At 41.1% G+C, this 14,249-nt stretch overlaps 1 protein-coding gene across 2 annotated transcripts in view; it reads right to left on the bottom strand.

The window, feature by feature from the left end:
- Window positions 1–14,249, bottom strand: part of LOC133555092 (RNA-binding protein 38-like) — a 37,377-nt gene that overhangs the window by 14,445 nt on the left and 8,683 nt on the right. Inside the window, exon 3 of one of the 2 annotated variants that reach the window (XM_061904571.1) lies at window positions 13,095–13,149. The exons of the other annotated variant lie outside the window; for it this stretch is intronic. Coding sequence (XP_061760555.1) covers window positions 13,095–13,149 — 55 coding nt within the window. The remainder of the gene's footprint in view (window positions 1–13,094; window positions 13,150–14,249) is intronic. 2 annotated transcript variants of the gene reach the window in all.

Below are 14,249 nucleotides of genomic sequence, written 5' to 3'. Positions count from 1 at the left end.
GACAACCCCGTTGTACGAGAGAGCGCCTCGCCATCCCGAGTTCTCGGGCAACGTAGCTGGCTGTCAAATGCACACTACCACACGGAACGCACACATGCACGGATATGTTCGTCTGTCACATGCAGATCAAGTAGAATGCTTCAAAGACCGTGTGCATGTGCACGTGTACGCGTGCGTGTGACAGGCTAATTGCCGCAGCTGCATGGGTGTACACTAACAGACCCATGAGAGCAGAATAACCTCCACAGACGACACTCATCCTCCTCTCTGTCGATTTACTCCCTCGCAGCCAGCTTCCTCTGTCCTCCCACTCAACACTCGTCCCTCCAAAAACATAAAAGAGGTGTAGGACGAAGTGAACAGAGGGAAGAAATAACAAGCGTGGAGACTCCTTGGGCGAGAAAGGAGCATGAGAAGAGGGGGGAGACGTTCAAAGGTGAAGGCTCAGCCATCATATCCCTCATGCCTTTAGACAGCCACGCTTTTAATAGATCAGATCAGGGATGTGAGTGAGGAGGGTGAGTCAGTCAGAGGAGAAAACACACACACACACAGTGGAGAGAGATATCCCCTCGTCCCCTCTCTACAAGCGCACAGTTTGAGCTCGAGGGAGGGAGAGAGGCAGAAAGGCCCACATCTGAGCTGGACACTCTGCTGTCAACATGCAAATTAATTCTACATTTGACTGGGGAGTCACCGTGACAAAATACCCAATAGACATTATCTTGACACACAGTGTCATTATGGCTTGGATGTATCTTAGGATGAAATGCCTACAAATCATGCAGATGAAGAAAGACAACAGCATCATCAGTCATCTGTGCTAAACCCACAGCTAAATGATCTTATAGTCACTCATCAATAGCAAAGCTCATCTCAGCTTTTGGAGAGACATACAGTAGCCCTAAATCTTCCAGGCAGAGTCCCATGTTTCACATTTACTGATAAAACAAGTATATGAATAAAAACAGACAAAATATAATGTTACTGGTCGTCAATAGTTGTTACAATAACAACATGTTGGTAATAACATAACAGATAGCAGTATATGATGATAAATGGTGCGTACCATTTACTACGGAAGTTGGAAGTCTGAGCCGGGAATGACATCATAGCCAAGTTTTGGATCGTTCAAATTACGGGGTCGGAAATCAAGATGGCAACATCCACGAAAGCTATTCTTGCACTTGTCTTTTTTGAATGTAAACAACTTCCGGACAAATCCGTGCTCTTTTTGCAACCTTCAAACATGGATGAAGAGGAACACAAGGACGCGATTGCTAGCAATGTACTACGCGTAAAGCACACGAAAGAAGGTCGTTTACAATAAAGTAACATTATCATTTATAGATACACGTCCAACAATACATTCGATAGAGCCGATTTAGCACAAATAAAACTTGCCAGAAATGCTCTTAACAGCTACGTATCTTAGAAGCTTCTATAATTGTTTACACTCAGGAGTCATCTTAGATATCCAACTTGGGAATGGCAAAGACTCTCCAACTTTCCGAGTAGGAAATACGACCTTGAGGGGCATTCCAGTTGAAACTTAAGACAAGGAACTCGGAAATTCTGACTTTCCAGTACAAATGGAATGCACCATAAGCATCAATGGTACCTCGCTAAATGATACAATACACAGCTCACAATTACTATGTCTCGATATGGCGATACAGTGTTCCCTCAAGTATACTTGCCCTCAATTACAGCGGGATTACTTTTCAGTCCCCTGTGGTAGGCGGTTTTCTGCAAAATGGAGACGCTATTCATATGACTAACTTCTACATTTCGAATCTTTCTAAGCCCGCCACAGTTTTCACACACAACTATAAAAAGCAACTGCACCTTTTTTGGAATTTGTAAATCATATACATTCATGAGAGACAAGAACACATACGTAATTTTTTAAAAAAATGTTAGAATTCTGAAGATGATAAAAAACGCGTGCAAGATGCCGCTAATGGGAGTCACCATTGTAGCCTTCAAAGCCCTCTAAAGCAACTTCAAATCCCTCCATTAACATTTTATATACACGCTGAAAGTATGTATGAAATGTAGTAACAGACACATTCATAACAATATATAAGATGTTCAATATTTACTGTGTTTTGGTCATTTTAACTATTGCTTATTTTCTGGGCTCATTTATATTCGTTCCCATAACGACGTATCTCTGACTTACGGCAACAAATGTGTGTGTTGTAATCATGGCAAACTTGGTAACAGACGAAAAAGACGATTGTTTTTGGACAATGAGTATTCAAAACCTTATCTTTTTGAAGCTGAACATACAGAGGATGAATTGCTGGTTATAGATAAGGAGGAACAGAGAGTGAAACGTAACAGACGAAAGTTGAGAGAGTCACTGGAGCATGACTTGACACTGCAAATGTGGAACTAATATGTCGGTATAGCTAAAACTATTTTTCTGGGCTATACAGAAGTGTGATCTAAACAACAGAACCTATTATTAGAACCCGGAAGGTGCACACTGGGTATCCTATATCCAGGATTCTTAAATCGTGGTACAGGTAGTACGTGGTAGAGATGCGCGGTTTGCGGTCACAACCGCGGATAAACCGCGGGTCGGGCGGGTGACATGACGGAAAAATTGATTTTAAATAGATTCGGGCGGGTGGCCGTTGAACCAATTCGGAAATATATATTGTAATAATTCCAGTAATGTAGGCTCATAAAACTTATTCGTTTGTCTTGTCTTTATTGCACAAGATGTAATACAACCACACAACAGCTCTCATGTCTCTAACGATTTTCCCAGGACAACGCGAACTCTCACTTCCTGTCGATAATGTCACTTCCCTATCTCTCCCGGAAGTCCCGCCCCCCAGCCAAAGTCATTGGCTAACACCCCGTAGACAGCCGCTACATTATACATAGTTAAATGTTATGTTGAAGAGGTTCATTTAGCCTACTGACGTGTATTTATAAATGGTTGATTTATACAGGCTAGTAGGTAAAGTGTTGTACCTGACAACTCTTGATGGTACAATCTATATAACACCTCACAGACAACGTCACGCTAACATCACGAGACACCTCTGATGAAGGCTGCAGAAGCAAGGTAGCCCAAACTTGTCAGGTACAACACTTTACCTTACTAACCTATAGAAATCAACCATTTATAAATAGTTAAATGTTGTTACCCACATACGAAAAACGAGCAGCACTCTTTGAAACAGTATGTGGGCATACTTTTATTTTGAAGTGTCTCGTTTGGTCTGTCGACGGATGTAAGGAAGCTACTTCCGGGTTTGGCCAACGAGGTATTTGTCATTTGTTGGTATTTTACTTGGTAAAATGTTTGATCCACATACTGTGCATGTTATTATTTTTACATTTGTAACCTGCTTTATTTATCACAGTTTTCACAGTGATTTCACAGTGAATTTGAAGGGAAAGTAAGCCTTCAAATAAATCAGTTCAAGAAAGCCATTGTGTCTGTGCTATTTGGAGGGAGTTACACTTTCAAACCTCATTAATGCCTTGCATCGTCTATATTAGATATATAACAACGGGCGGGTGGCGGGTGGGTGTGCCTTTGATGAAATGTTGGTTCGGGTGAGTGGCGGGTCGATGACGACTTTTGTGATCTCTAGTACGCAGGCTCCATCTAGTGATATGCCAAGGAATTACTTAATTAATTGATTAGTGTTTAATTTTCCAATATTCTAACACAGTGTTAGAACAGTGTGTAATGTCACAGTGGCCAAAAATATTAAATATTTCTGGCCACTGTAACGTTATGGTAGTCTGAGGTAGCACTTGGTGAAAAAAGTTTGAAAACCAGTGTCTTATATCATCCTATACAAATCTCTACAAAATGAACGTCATTAAAAGGCAACACCAGCAGACACCGAAACGAATAATTACATGTGTATTAATCAGCCCCTTTAAGCAAATACAACAACTATAACATGTCATTGCTTAATAGACAGTAAGTTGTTTTATTTCTGACTGTCCAAATAGACAAAAATGGAAGATTCTCTCCATCTATCATTCCAGCAATCACCTCTTCACAATGAGCATAGCGCAGTTATTTGTGCGTAAATGTACTGAATGTACATCCATAATGAGCATAACGAATACTAAATTATCTAATTTTTATCTCCTCCTACCAGTATCACAAGTTATTGGACTGATATGTACTTTACGCAGTATATGCTTGGGTGAGACTGAGAAAAAAAAAGCGAAAGTCTTTTTTTTGTCCATTGCAGCTGTTTTCCTATCAACTCATTTCCTAAGGTAAATTTATTTGCACATGACTTATATGAACACAGACCCATGTTGACCACAATGACTTGCTGAAAAGGGTGTACGATAGATGCTCTACAGTATGTATGTAGTGTACTGTATTTTCCGGACCATAGGACGCACCGGATTTTAAGGCGCACTGCCGATGAATTGTCTATTTTTTTTTCTTTTTTCATATATTAAGCACACCGGATTATAAGGCGCATTAATGGAGTCATATTATTATTATCCATCCATCAATTTTCTAAAGCTTGTCCCTTTTGGAGTCGCGGGGGTGCTGGAGCCTATCTCAGCTGATTTCGGGCGGAAGGCGGTGTAAACCCTGGACAAGTCGCCAGCTCATCACGGGGCCAACACATACAGTACAGACAGACACCATTCACACAGTAGGGCCGATTTTAGTGTTGCCAATCAACCTATCCCCAGGTGCATGTTTTTGGCAGTGGGGGAAATCCGGAGTAAACGGAGGGAACCCACGCAGTAACGCGGAGAACATGCAAACTCCACACAGAAAGATCCCGAGCCTGCGATTGAACTCAAGACTACTCAGGCCCGTCATATTGTGAGGCACAAGCATTAACCCGTGTTCCACCATGCTGCCCCATATTATTATTATTTTTTTCTAAATTGAAAACACTTCCTTGTGGTCTACATAACATGTAATGGTGGTTCTTTGGTCAAAATGTTGCATATTTATGTTTTACAGACCATCTTCAAGCCACTTTCTGACAGTCGCTTCTGGATGCGCCGTTTTGTGGGCGGTCTTATTTACGTGGCTCACTTTCGGCAGCGTCTTGTCTCCGTCATCTTTGTTGTAGCTGTGTAGCGTGCAAGGACGGGAGTGGAAGAAGTGTCAAAAGATGGAGCTAACTGTTTTAATGACATTCCGACTTTACTTAAATCAAAAAACGGAGCAGCATCTCTTCATCCGGAAACAACAACACAGGAAACGTGTCCTGTGAAAAAACGTCCGGCTGGAACTTTGATAACTAAAGTTCCTTGGGTGAATAATGTAAACTCACTATGCCGGTATGTTTGAGCGCTTTCATGGTGAGTTTACTAACAGATATAAGTGAGAACTTTACACTGTTTTATATTAGAAATGGCAACAGCGGAGGATGAATGTCCCATAACAAGAAGATAAAGATAAAGAAGAAGCTTATTGACTATGGCGTTGGCGCGGACGCGCACAATTTTTCAGGATTTATACAGATCCCAAATACAGATCAGCAGGTACCAGAAGGTAAGAAAAGTTGTTTTTTTCATAATATTGCAAAAACAAAACGCAACATCGTCGTACCTTATACACACAACGTAATAATACTCGTATGTTTATTGCGCCGACAATTCTTCAAGCGGTGGGGCTTCATAGCTTACCAAAGTCGTACTTAAACATTTTGATAGATATTGGAACGCCGTGTGTAATATTGTATATTTTCAATGGAACATTTAAAATGTCGGTGTTTACTTGAGACATATTGCCATCATTGTGCAGCCTACACTTACTGCTTATGTTTGACTGCCATCTACTGGTCACACTTATCATTACACTATGTATCAAATAAGTTAGCTTCGAGGTGGGTAAGCTCAACCAAACTTATTTCTTACACTGTTGAGTTTTGAGGGAAAAAAAGCATTTTTTGCGTCTTATAGGCCGGTAAATACAGTATATCAAAACAAAATTTAATTTAATTTGACCTATTCAGTCTGAATGAGATGTCTAATGGCTGCTTTACCAATATTATAAAAAACACTAAAGGATCTAAGGTAACCATGGTAAAGACAGATACTAATTATAATATTTAACTTATTAGAAGCTAGTGTACCATCAACACAATTTAAAAAGTGGTAACTAAATATGACTACATATTGTTGCCTTAAAGCACAGAAGCACATCTGCTCCACAGACCCTAAAGCCTGAAAATGAGGAACACATAGCTGCCTCCTGTGTGTTTGTTGACCTTTTGTGTGTGTTCTCTCCGCTTTGTTTCAGTGTGAAGTGTGCTGCAACTGTGATTCAGAAAGAAATCAACTCCTACTTTTACGTGACCGTCTGCTCACGCTGTAGGAAGATTTCCAATCAACCCATAATCACTCATTAAAGGACTCATCTGGGTCAGTCTCAAATCCCTCATCACTCATTCAGAAAATGAGGGCTGCAATTTTAATAGCACTCGGAGCAGTTGAGGTTTTTAATGGGGGTTTTTGTAGCCTCCAGATCAGAATTCAAACTATATCAGGAAGGCTGCACACTCTACACAAACACAGTGTGAAAATGCAAAAGTATCTTTTAAGAACTCAAGACTGTTGCGATATTGGTCAACTGTGTCATCACCAAAGCGGCGTGAAGTTATAGTGTGTCAAGTCAGCGTATCGTTGGACCAATCTGTTCTCAGCTTACACAACAGGACGCCACGCGATGGACTTTGCTTTTCAACTCAGGCAATGAATCATACTCCCTGTTTTACTGAGCATTAGTGTTTCCTTTTTTGGGATGTGGAGGCTGCACTTCTGTCACATGCACAGACTAGTCAGTTTCTGAGCAGTGCAGCCTTAGCCGCCTTTTCCCATCAAGCAGGAGAGTTTGATTCAGGTCGGTAAGGTATCACTTTTTGGGCCATTTCCATTGTCAAAAATTGTAAAGGAAACCTAAATAGTCAACCTGTACCATCACAAATTTCCCATTCGTAACGTACTCAATGTCAGAGCCCCATGCAGTTCTTGATTTAATCATCAATTTTGAGAACAAAAGTTTCTATCTAGACTTTGGGTCTGGTCTACTAAGATCCAAATACCATGCGCAAAATAGCGTGTGCACACTATGACATTTCTTGTACTATTAGTGGGTGGGTTGCGTGTGATTTACCAAGACTATGTGTACAATTGATAAGTGGTGCAGACCGCCCTACAGAAATATAGATTTTGTATACTATTATGGAGACACTCATTTACTGCACATTAATGTTATCATGTTCCCATCTTTGACGTTTTGCCAGTGGTGTACCGTCAGGGCCAGCAAGGCCTTTTCTACATACCCTCATGGTCATAATTAAAGATAAAAGTAATTTTTTATTTACTTTCCCTTAATATCTAAAATTATTCATATTATCTTCATGACATATGTTCCTTCCAGCATTGTTGTTTTTAGTTTATAGAGTTTTTATCCAATCAAAATTTCGCTAGCTTATGTTGCAATGCTGTACCAAATATGCCACAAGCCTTCAGATTCAGCAATGCAGGATTCCGTGCACTGTAAGTGAACAGAGACATACAATGACAGACAGTTGCAATAGCCAATCAGATCACACATTGTCAGTAAGTCCTTCTCGATGGCCTAAGGCAGATATATAGATATATATGTTATGAGATATATATGTTATGAGCCAGATAAGATAAAAACTCCACTACCCAGCATGCCACAGTACTAAAGAGCATGCGCAGTAGCCTCGTTTAGGTTCTTTGATGTAGACATGCCGGCAGAGGATGAGCAGAGTATGGTGTAAACTTTAAGAAGTCAGCCAACACGCCTCGTCTGCATCTTTTATTATTAGACAAGACAACACATATATTTGCAAGGCCATTTTCAAGAAGGATATCTAAAGAGAATCGACATCTTGTGAGTCCATCTCGGCCAACCCCGGAAGCTAGTTCAGCTGTCAATGAAATGTGAGTTCAGATATTTTATTTCTTTATTTTTTCACGTTTAAAATGTTTTTTGCAATTTTAATTTTGACAGTACCACATAAGATACATTTTAATTGCTGATGCGTTTTATTGATTTGTAAATGCGCCAGAAAATAACCTTTTTTGTTTGGTGCTGATTCAATGCCCAGTAGTGCGTAAATTTGTTCCTGTATAGTATTTCTCCACCAATGGTCATGTGGTCACATAATTTATGTTATTATGACAGGTAATCATTGAAGTCAGACATCACTGAAGGCCTAAGTGGGAAACGCATGGCCCGACACTGCGTTTTACTATGTTTTCAAAATGCAGCAAACATGTACTACTTTTTCTGGGCATTTTAGAAGCAGTCCTGCAGTTCCATCTACAATGGATTTCACTTTTTTAGCTCACAGAATATTGCGCCCTGGGAGATGCTGGTGGCACTAACTGCAAGCGTGCAGTTAGTGCCATAACGCATTAATTTCATTTGTTTTCCTCAGCCCCTTAAGTCATCCAGCAGCTTAAAGAAAAGACTATGTTTTTTTGACAGTCCATATATGTTGACAAGCACATTTAGGACAGTGCTGTCGCGCGATCACGTCCTTTCTCACAGCTATTTCTGCGCAACAGCCAGTTGGCACGTCCTTTTTAGGGTTACTAAATAAAGTTGCAAAACAGCGGCCGTAGGAGCGTTTGAGTCTTGATGAATCACATTGCAGGCGCTAAATAATTGTATTTTGTCCTCCAAATATTGTGGGCAATCTGATAATCAGTATATATTCTGCACATTCATGAAGACAGCCAGACACACCTTAGATTTGGCTCCCTTAAGAAACACAATCCTTTGCACACAAGTTTAATAGATCAACTTTGCGTGTGCTATCAAGTTTGCACATGTTTTTAATAAGTACTTTAGTAGATCAGGCCATATATGAACACATATTGTGTTACTCGCCATTACACATTTAGGAACCGAAAAAGCCTGTCAACTTTTTTAAAGGGCACCTGTGATGTATTTTATCTCTTCTCACTTGTAAATGCTGTTACAAAGTTGGATACTTGCGTTAACCAATGCCAAAGTGTCAAATCACAGTTTGGAATGCCTCTGTTCGAGGGGTTTTGCAGTCTGTCTACGTCGTGATGTCACAGCAAGGTGGACATACTATTTTGACATTAAATGGGGCAGTATAGCTCGGTTGGTAGAGCGGCCGTGCCAGCAACTTGAGTGTTCCAGGTTCGATCCCCACGTCTGCCATCCAAGTCACTGCCGTTGTGTCCTTGGGCAAGACGCTTTACCCACCTGCTCCCAGTGCCACCCACAGTGGTTTAAATATAACTTAGATATTGGGTTTCACTATGTAAAGCGCTTTGAGTCACTAGAGAAAAGCGCTATATAAATATAATTCACTTCACTAAATCAAGCTGTCAGCCAGACACGGAGGAAAAGGAGGGAAGCAGATTTTTATGCAGAGTCTTAATTGATAAAAGAGTGTGCAGATGTACAAAATGTACTTTTCAGCTTTAATGGTGCCTTCACAGACGTGTAAGTTACCCATGCCTTGGGCACTAATAATGCACCTTCATACCATCACAGATGCTGGCTTTTGAGCTTTGCGTCGATAACAGCTGGTTGAGTCTATATTATATTTTCGACTGTGTCTAAAAAAAAAAAGTAGCGTCGACGACTTCAAGACGTGTCTTTATCCATCCATTTCCTACCGCTTATTCCCTTTTGGAGTCGCGGGGGGCGCTGGCGCCTATCTCAGCTACAATCGGGCGGAAGGCGGGGTACACACCCTGGACAAGTCGCCACCTCATCTCAGGGCCAACACAGATAGACAGACAACATTCACACTCATACACACACTAGGGCCAATTTTTAGTGTTGCCAATCAACCTATCCCCAGGTGCATGTCTTTGGAAGTGGGAGGAAGCCGGAGTACCCGGAAGGAACCCACGCATTCACGGGGAGGACATGCAAACTCCAGCCTGGATTTAAAACGGACGTGTCTTTAAACCGTTTTAAATAGGGTTGAGCGTTGTTTTATTTGCAATCGGGGATCTGGGAACGCCTCCAGAAAGTAACATTTTGCAGACAGACTAAAAAAAAACGGTTATAAATGTGACTGTAAAGCAAAATTTACTCTAAATCTCCACCGAAGCATATCCAATAAATGGTAAATGGGTTATGCTAGTACAGAGGTTTTCCACCTTCAAGGTATTCAAAACGCTATTTACACATTCACTCATTCACACACATAAGGCAGGAGCTGCCATGCAAGGCCCTAACTACGACCCATCAGGAGCAAGGGTGAAATGTCTTGCTCAAATACAAAACAAACATGACTAGGATGGCAGAAGTTGGGGATCGAACCAGAAACAAAATTATGGCACGGCCACTATACCAACCAAGCCACGCCATCCCAATGTTATGTAGACCAGTGGTCCCCAACCTTTTTGTATCCGCGGACCGGTCAACGCTTAATAATTTGTCCCGCGGCCAGGGGTGGGGGTGTCCTTTTTTTTTCTTTTCCTTTTTTGTCATGAAAAAGGGACGTTTTTGTCATGAAAAAGGGAGTTTTTTGTCGTAAGTGCACTATTTGTAGGTGTATATTGTGTTTTTTATGTTGATTTAATAAAAAAAATAAAATAAAATAAAAAATGTTTTTTTTTTTTTTTTTTTTTATAAAAAATTCTTCTGCGGCCCGGTGGTTGGGGACCACTGATGTACACCATAGACCATAAGATTTTTGGAGTTTGTCGATGAGATATTTTCTTTCTCTCATTGACATTAGCAGAGGACCAAAAAGGAGTGATTGGTCTTGAGGTAAAGGCCGTGTTTTGTATCATATCTTCAGCCCCGTTTCGAATACAATTGTATTTTTTGTATTTGCGAAATAATTGGCAGCATTCAATTCTCAATCTTACAAACCCCGTTTCCATTGGAGTTGGGAAATTGTGTTAGATGTAAAAATAAATGGAATACAATGATTTGCAAATCCTTTTCAACCCATATTCAATTGAATGCACTACAAAGACAAGAAATTTGATGTTCAAACTCATTAACTTTATTTATTTTTTGCAAATAATAATTAATTTAGAATTTCATGGCTGCAACACGTGCCAAAGTAGTTGGGAAAGGGCATATTCACCACTGTGTTACATCACCTTTTCTTTTATCAGACTCAATAAACGTTTGGGAACTGAGAAAACTAATTGTTGAAGCTTTGAAAGTGGAATTCTTTCCCATTCTTGTTTTATGTAGAGCTTCAGTCGTTTAACAGTCCGGGGTCTCCGCTGTCGTATTTTACGCTTCATGATGCGCCACAAATTTTCCATGGGAGACAGTTCTGGTGTGCAGGCGGGCCAGGAAAGTACCCGCACTCTTTTTTTTACGAAGCCACGCTGTTGTAACACGTGCTGAATGTGGTTTGGCATTGTTTTGCTGAAATAAGCAGGGGCGTCCATGAAAAAGACAGCGCTTAGATGGCAGCATATGTTGTTCCAAAACCTGTATGTCCCTTTCAGCATTAATGGTGCCTTCACAGATGTGTAAATTACCCATGCCTTGGGCACTAATAATGCACCTCTATACCATCACATATGCTGGCTTTTAAACTTTGCGTCGATAACAGTCCGGATGGTTCGCTTCCCTTTTGGTCCGGATGACACGATGTTGAATATTTCCAAAAACAATTTGAAATGTGAACTCGTCAGACCACAGAACACTTTTCCACTTTGTTTCAGTCCATCTTAGATGATCTCGGGCCCAGAGAAGCCGGCGGCGTTTCTGGATGTTGTTGATAAACGGCTTTCGCTTTGCTTTAACTTGCACTTACAGTTGTAGCGACGAACTGTATTTAGTGACACTAGTTTTCTGAAGTGTTCCTGAGCCCATGTGTTGATATTTTTTAGAGATTGATGTCTGTTTTTTGATACAGTGCCGTCTGAGGGATCGAAGGTCACGGTCATTCAATGCTGCTTACGTGGAGTGATTTCTCCAGATTCTCTTAAACTTTTGATGATATTATGGACCGTAGATGTTGAAATCCCTAAATTTCTTGCAATTGCCCTTTGAGAAACGTTGTTCTTAAACTGTTCGACTATTTGCTCACGCAGTTGTGGACAAAGGGGTGTACCTCGTCCCATCCTTTATTGTGAAAGACTGAGCATTTTTTGGGAAGCTGTTTTTATACCCAATCATGGCACCCACCTCCAAAGACATGCACCTGGGGGTAGGTTAATTGGAAGCTGTTTTTATACCCAATCATGGCACCCACCTGGTCCCAATTAGCCTGCACAACTGTGGGATGTTCCAAATAAGTGTTTGATGAGCATTCCTCAACTTTATCAGTATTTATGTTCACGCCGTCAGTATTTGGGACGGCGTGGCGCAGTGGAAGAGTGGCCGTGCGCAAACCGAGCGTCCCTGGTTCAATTCCCACCTAGTACCAACCTCGTCACGTCCGTTGTGTCCTGAGCAAGACACTTCACCCTTGCTCCTGATGGGTGCTGGTTAGCGCCTTGCATGGCAGCTCCCTCCATCAGTGTGTGAATGGGTAAATGTGGAAGTAGTGTCAAAGCGCTTTGAGTACCTTGAAGGTAGAAAAGCGCTATACAAGTACAACCCATTTATCATTTATTTATTGCCACCTTTCCCAACTTCCTTGACACGTGTTGCTGGCATCAAATTCTAAAGTCAATGATTTGCAAAAAAAAATGTTTTTCACCAGTTTGAACATTAAATATGATGTATTTGTAGCATATTCAACTGAATATGGGTTGAAAATTATTAGCAAATAATTGTATTCCGTTTATATTTACATCTAACACAATTTCCCAACTAATATTGAAATGGGGTTTGTATTATCGTGTTACAGTATACATAAAACATTGAATCCAAATATGTGGTTAGACTGTGTGACCAGATAATAGCAACTGTGTGTGTGTGTGTGTGTGTGTGTGTGTGCGTGCGTACGTGCGTGCGTGCGTGTGTGTGTGTGCAGGCAAGTTTAACTAAGTGGCTTGCTGCCTCAGTGAAGCCCAAGTCAACCGAGAGTGAAATGCAGAACCCAGCATCTTGTGCGTTTAATAGACCAGAAAAAAAAGAATGTTAACATCTCAATAGAAGTATTGATTCTTCTCAGTCTTACCCGTAGTGCCTCTGAGCCCAAGCAGGGTGGACTTGCTGAACCCCGGCAGAAAGACCTGCAGACAAACGAGAAGCCGTTGTGAGGCCAGAAGCATTCTGTCACTTTCTGCTTTTTGAGATGCGAGCGTCCACACGAGGATATTGCTGACTGACTGCCAGTCCCTTGACACACAACGTCTGTGACCTCACTGCCTCCAAGGTTCATTTGGAATAAGCTGAGGCTGAATAAGAAAAGGAAATGCATCCTTCTCTTCAGTTCTTTAGCCCTGTGTCTCTCTGTTACTCCTCATGTTCTCCATCACTCCATCATATTTGGTCGATCTTAAACAGACATCTTCCTTTTAACAGACATGCTCTTTTTTGTTCTCTAGAACCTCTTGCTCTTTGTATTTCTTCCCTTTCACCCGCTCCTCTCGTACACATTAATACTCATAATAAAAAGCCCTGCCATGGACCATCAGATGCTCGTTCACCTGCGTTAAAGAGCTGGCCCTCCGAGACGAGGACACACACTCAGTTGTTGTTGGCTGTTAGTCAATCGCACCGACACGCAACTGTGTTTTAGCCAGAGAACTCCAAGGGGGTGGGGGGATTTGTCAATGTTTGGTGTGCAGCAGGACGTTGGAGGGAAAACACGAAGCATGTGCTCTGGTGGTTCACACTGAAAATGCCTGGCAGGGCGCAAGCTGTGCATGAATCCGAGTGGAAAACGTATGGACAACAGAGACTGGATGAATGGTGGCCATGAATGTTTAAAGTTGACTCTTACACACAATTTTACTGTACTTTAGGTCATCCATTTTTTTTTACATGCAAGCGGGTTCCTTAAAATTTTAGCAGGTTAATAAACAACAGACAATTCCTATTGGTGTTAGTTTACACAGGAAAAAATACCTAGATATTTCTTACTGCCACAGTGGTGGAATCATTTAGCTTATTCACATGTAAGTATGCCACCTATTAATATCATTTAATTATTTTGCTCAACTTTGTGTTGCAATAATTAGGGTCTATAATTACTGTAAATCTGTTTAATCAACACATGTAGTTAATATAATCGTCGTTTTATTTTCGGCAGCACGGTGAAACCGGGGTTAGTGCGTGTGCCTTCAATCCCCAGGCTTGGGGTCTTTCTTTGTGGAGTTTGCATGTTCTC

The sequence above is a fragment of the Nerophis ophidion genome, linkage group LG06 (genome assembly GCF_033978795.1).
Source record: "Nerophis ophidion isolate RoL-2023_Sa linkage group LG06, RoL_Noph_v1.0, whole genome shotgun sequence".
Taxonomy (NCBI): Eukaryota; Metazoa; Chordata; class Actinopteri; order Syngnathiformes; family Syngnathidae; genus Nerophis; species Nerophis ophidion.
The sequence above is the reverse complement of the archived record's forward strand: the minus strand, read 5'-3'. Positions and strand labels throughout refer to the sequence as shown.